This window comes from Bidens hawaiensis, unplaced genomic scaffold (genome assembly GCF_021521415.1).
Source record: "Bidens hawaiensis isolate Kalapana, Puna unplaced genomic scaffold, B.hawaiensis_p1.1 tig00015383_1, whole genome shotgun sequence".
NCBI classification, from domain to species: Eukaryota; Viridiplantae; Streptophyta; class Magnoliopsida; order Asterales; family Asteraceae; genus Bidens; species Bidens hawaiensis.
Genome location: NW_027492371.1, coordinates 395348 through 399800, shown reverse-complemented (window position 1 = coordinate 399800; position 4453 = coordinate 395348). Strand labels below are relative to the sequence as shown.

Below are 4453 nucleotides of genomic sequence, written 5' to 3'. Positions count from 1 at the left end.
AACTAACTTAGTTCTTGTTTCTTGTCTAGCATTACACACAATATAATCAAGTAACACATATGTTAACACATAATTATCACATAATTATTATGTTGACGTTTTTCGTTTATTCATCAACCGTTTGCGTCAACTCGTTTGCGTTTCGGTGCAAATCCCGAAAGACTACACATGTAGTAAGTGTTAAGCGTCATTTAAACCCTAGTTTAAATGTAATGAAGTGTGCGTTATAGATTCAATGATCTTTAAGTTTGAATTGACGGAGTTGAGTTAACGGAGTTAACCTGAAATTGACGATTGTCACATTTCTACCATATCAGACTTTCCAGGCTATGCTAATTTGTCGGGGTGGAGCACTAAAGGAGAGCTTGCATGTCCTGTATGTGGTTTTGGTACTGATTCCAAATGGCTAACTTATGGAAGAAAATGGTGTTACATGTGTCATAGGAGGTGGATTCCATCTGACCATCCTTGGCGTTCAGACATTAGATCCTATGTGGTCACAATGAATTTAGAATTGCCCCTATTCCTCCTTCTGGAAATGAGGTTCTACAACAACTAGATGGCATGGAATTTCTTGTAGACAACGATGTTCGTGGTCCATGGAAAAAGAAAAGCATTTTTTTTATGTTGCCGTATTGGGAGCATTTGTTGTTGCGTCACAATCTTGATGTGATGCACATCGAAAAGAATGTTTGTGACAACATAGTGGGCACTATATTGGGACAAAAAGGAAAGCAAAAAGATAACTACAAAACAAGACTTGACTTACAGGAAATGGGTATAAGTAAGGAATTACATCCAAAGAAGCGACCTAGAAGTAATATCACTTACATGCCCAAAGCTTGCTATCAAATGACTCGGGATGAAAAGGCTGAATTTTTAAAAACCCTCAAGTCAATCAAGCCTCCTAATGAATTTTCATCTAATATCTCTCGATGTGTACACCTGAATGAGCGTAAGCTAATTGGGATGAAAAGTTATGATTGTCACATGCTGATGCATGAGTATTTGCCGATTGCATTACGTGGAACTTTGCTAGACCAAGTAAGCTTTGTTATAATCGAGTTATGTGATTTTTTAAGGTCATTTGCTACAAGGATTTGTCTGAAGTTGATCTAAATTTTCTGGAGTCTAAAGTTGCTCTCACTTTATGCAAACTAGAGAAGATATTTCCTCCATCATTCTTTACTGTAATGGTGCACTTGGTGATCCATTTAACGAGAGAGGTTAAATTTGGAGGTCCTGTTGCATTTCGGTGGATGTACCCTATTGAAAGGTAAATAACATTACAATAAATTTATCCATTATTTGCTACATTTTAAGTTTTTAAAGTATTAGTGACTTGTAACTATGACTTCAACAGGCACCTTCTAAAACTTAAGTCATGTTCATAATAGAGCTCATCCTGAAGGATCAATTGCTGAAGGTTATTTAGCTGAGGAAAGTATAACATTTTGTTCTAGATATCTATCAAAAGTAGAAACCGTCTTCACTAGAGCAATTAGGAATGATGATCAGGGTCACCAAAATCACATTGAAGAACCCAACAATCTTTGTCCAGGTCGTGCCATGGCTCGTAAATTGCATTCAGGGGTATCTGTTCCGAAAAGAAGGAGATCTTCAAATTCAGACATTGATGAAAAGTCTCTAACTCAAGCACATCGTTATGTATTATTCAATGTTGAGTCAGTTTCAACTTTTCGAGAGTAAGATAATTTATTTTTGTTATTAGATACAATTTCTTTTAGCTAATTTATTACAAAACTATAGTAATTTGAATTTCCTTTAAAGGGAACACAAACGGATAGTTAAGGGTCGTTCTCGTCGAATACCAGATTATGAAATGAACAAGATTCATTGCCAAGAGTTTGCTGATTGGTTCAAGAAAAGGGTAATTGTAAAGAAATGTTGAATATATATTTTAATTCGTTATTTTGGATCTCAATGAAATGGCTATTAACAAATGTGTTGTAGGTTGCGTGTATGGAAGAGGAAGGTGATGAAGTAGCTAAAGATCTAAAATGGCTTGCTCGTGGTCCACTTAGAACTGTGAAACGACACTCTGGATATCTAGTTAAGGGTTACCGTTTTCATACAAAGAGCGAGAGAAATCACTAAGTACTCAAAATAGTGGAGTTGTTGTTATTGTAGAAGGCGAAAATTATGCTAGTAGTCGAGATAGAAGGCCTGTTCAAAGCGTGACTAACTACTATGGTAAACTGAATGACATCATTGAGTTAAACTACTCTGGTCAAATACGAGTAGTTTTATTCAAATGCGATTGGGTTAATATCAACAGGGGCTGCAAGATAGATAATGGTGTAACATTGGTAAATTTCTCATACAAGACACATACAGGGGCTAACTTAACTAGTGATCCATTTGTATTGGCATCACAAGTTGATAAGGTGTTCTTTGTAACGGATCCCAAGCATAAAGATTGGGAGGTCGTGAGACATGTGAAAGTAAGAGATGTATTTGACATGGGAAGTGATGATCAAGTTGGTCCTTGTTCGAATGATTACACATTTGATGTGCCTAACTTGCATTGGATTGGGGATGATGGTGAAGATGGCATAGACATTACATCCGATATGGAACTTGAAGTAGATGTTGAAGAAAACTACGATGAATCAATTCTTATTTGATTACTCATTAGTTTTATTCAGTAAACCTTGATGTAATTTTCTTTTCATAGTTCTAATATTAAGTGATAAATATTGATGTTTTTATATCATATAACTATTATTAAATGCAGGTGTTTATACAATATAAGTCAAACTTTGACTTTGGTGGATCTGCAAAAAAAGTTAAAAATAAATTTAGTAGTCTAGTGTTAAAATATATGCTCAGATTAATGATATAATTACACTGATGGTGATGGAGAAATTTGACAATCTGGAACATCAATATTTGTTTGTAAACAAATTATTTTTCTGTTCACATTGGGCTGCAACTTTAAAAGAGAAGGTTCAAACTAAATCTTGGCTAAGGAAGTAAGGAAATACTGGTAATCAGAGTCAATAAAGTGATCAGTGGCAGATTTGGAATAAGAAAAATATAGCTGTAAATGTGTTATGGAAATTTGAAAGCCAGGGGCAAATTGGGAATATGGTAATCGTTAGTAGGTCCTATGGAAAAGAATGTAGTAAAATTCAAAGTCAGAGGTTATAAAGTCAGCGCAAAAGTCTTAGTCAAACTCAAGGTCACTAGAGACAGTATCCAAGTAAATGGAGTGCTAGTTTTTATTTAAGCCCGATTGATTCGATTCAGATTGTTGATCGTTTTGTTATTTAAAGGGATGAAGCAGTTGAAAATATGGATGCAATACAGATAAATCACTATGTTGGCATATGCGTATCAATTTAGTTCAAAAATCAACATAAAACAAAAAGTAGTAATACAATATGGCGCATGTGAGCAGTGGCAGATTTGGAATAAGAAAAATATAGCTGCAATGTGTTATGGAAATTTAAAAATTCTAGAATGCATATGTATGTGTGTATGTATGTATGTATACTATGTCGAGCTTGGCTTGGGTTCAACTCGTTTATTAAATAATAAAGGCTCGTTTAACTTAAAAGGACTTGAGCTCGGCTCGTGAGTAGTTTTTCAAGTTCAAGCATGGCTTGGGTTCGGCTCGTTTACTATTTATTAACTTGTTTGTTTATTTATACGGATACTTTAAATAAATAATTTTCAATTATAAGTTTTATTATATAAATACATAGTTAATGTATTAAATTATATAATACCTATAATAATATAAAATAGATATATAGACTCGTTTAACTAAAAAGGGCTCGAGCTCGGCTCGTGAGTAGTTTCTCAAGTTCAAGCTTGGCTTGGGTTCGGCTCGTTTATTATTTATTAACTTGTTTATTTATTTATATGGATACTTTAAATAAATAATTTTCAATTATAATTTTTATTAAATAAATACATAGTTAACGTATTAAATTATATAATACCTATAATAATATAAAATATATAATGTAGACTCGTTTAACTTAAAAGGGCTCGAGATCGGCTCGTGAGTAGTTTTTCAAGCTCGAGCTTGGTTCGTGAGTAGTTTTTCAAGCTAGAGCTTGGTTCGTGAGTAGTTTTTCAAGCTCGAGATCGGCTCGTGAGTAGTTTTTCAAGCTCGAGCTTGGTTCGTGAGTAGTTTTTCAAGCTCGAGCTCGGCTCGTGAGTAGTTTTTCAAGCTCGAGCTCGGCTCGTGAGTAGTTTTTCAAGCTCGAGCTTGGTTCGTGAGTATTTTTTCAAGCTCGAACTTGGCTTGGGTTCGGCTCGTTTACTATTTATTAACTTGCTTGTTTATTTATATGGATACTTTAAATAAATAGTTTTCAATTATAAATTTTATTATATAAATACATAGTTAATGTATTAAATTATATAATACCTATAATAATATAAAATAAAAAAGATAGACTCGTTTAACTTAAAAGGG

General features: G+C 33.9%; 1 protein-coding gene across 2 annotated transcripts; it reads left to right on the top strand.

The window, feature by feature from the left end:
* The first annotated feature begins 462 nt into the window (after positions 1–462).
* On the top strand, positions 463–2342 carry LOC143549018 (uncharacterized). Of its 2 annotated transcripts, XM_077040034.1 has the most exons (4): positions 463–1276; positions 1398–1706; positions 1792–1891; positions 1975–2271. In XM_077040034.1, the coding sequence occupies exons 1-4, from the start codon at positions 1194–1196 to the stop codon at positions 2116–2118; spliced, it is 636 nt and encodes a 211-aa protein (XP_076896149.1). In that variant the 5' UTR covers positions 463–1193; the 3' UTR covers positions 2119–2271. The 2 variants fall into 2 exon arrangements, 1 of the variants encoding a protein (XP_076896149.1); XR_013138062.1 differs by having other exon boundaries at positions 1364–2342.
* The last annotated feature ends 2111 nt before the right edge of the window (positions 2343–4453 follow it).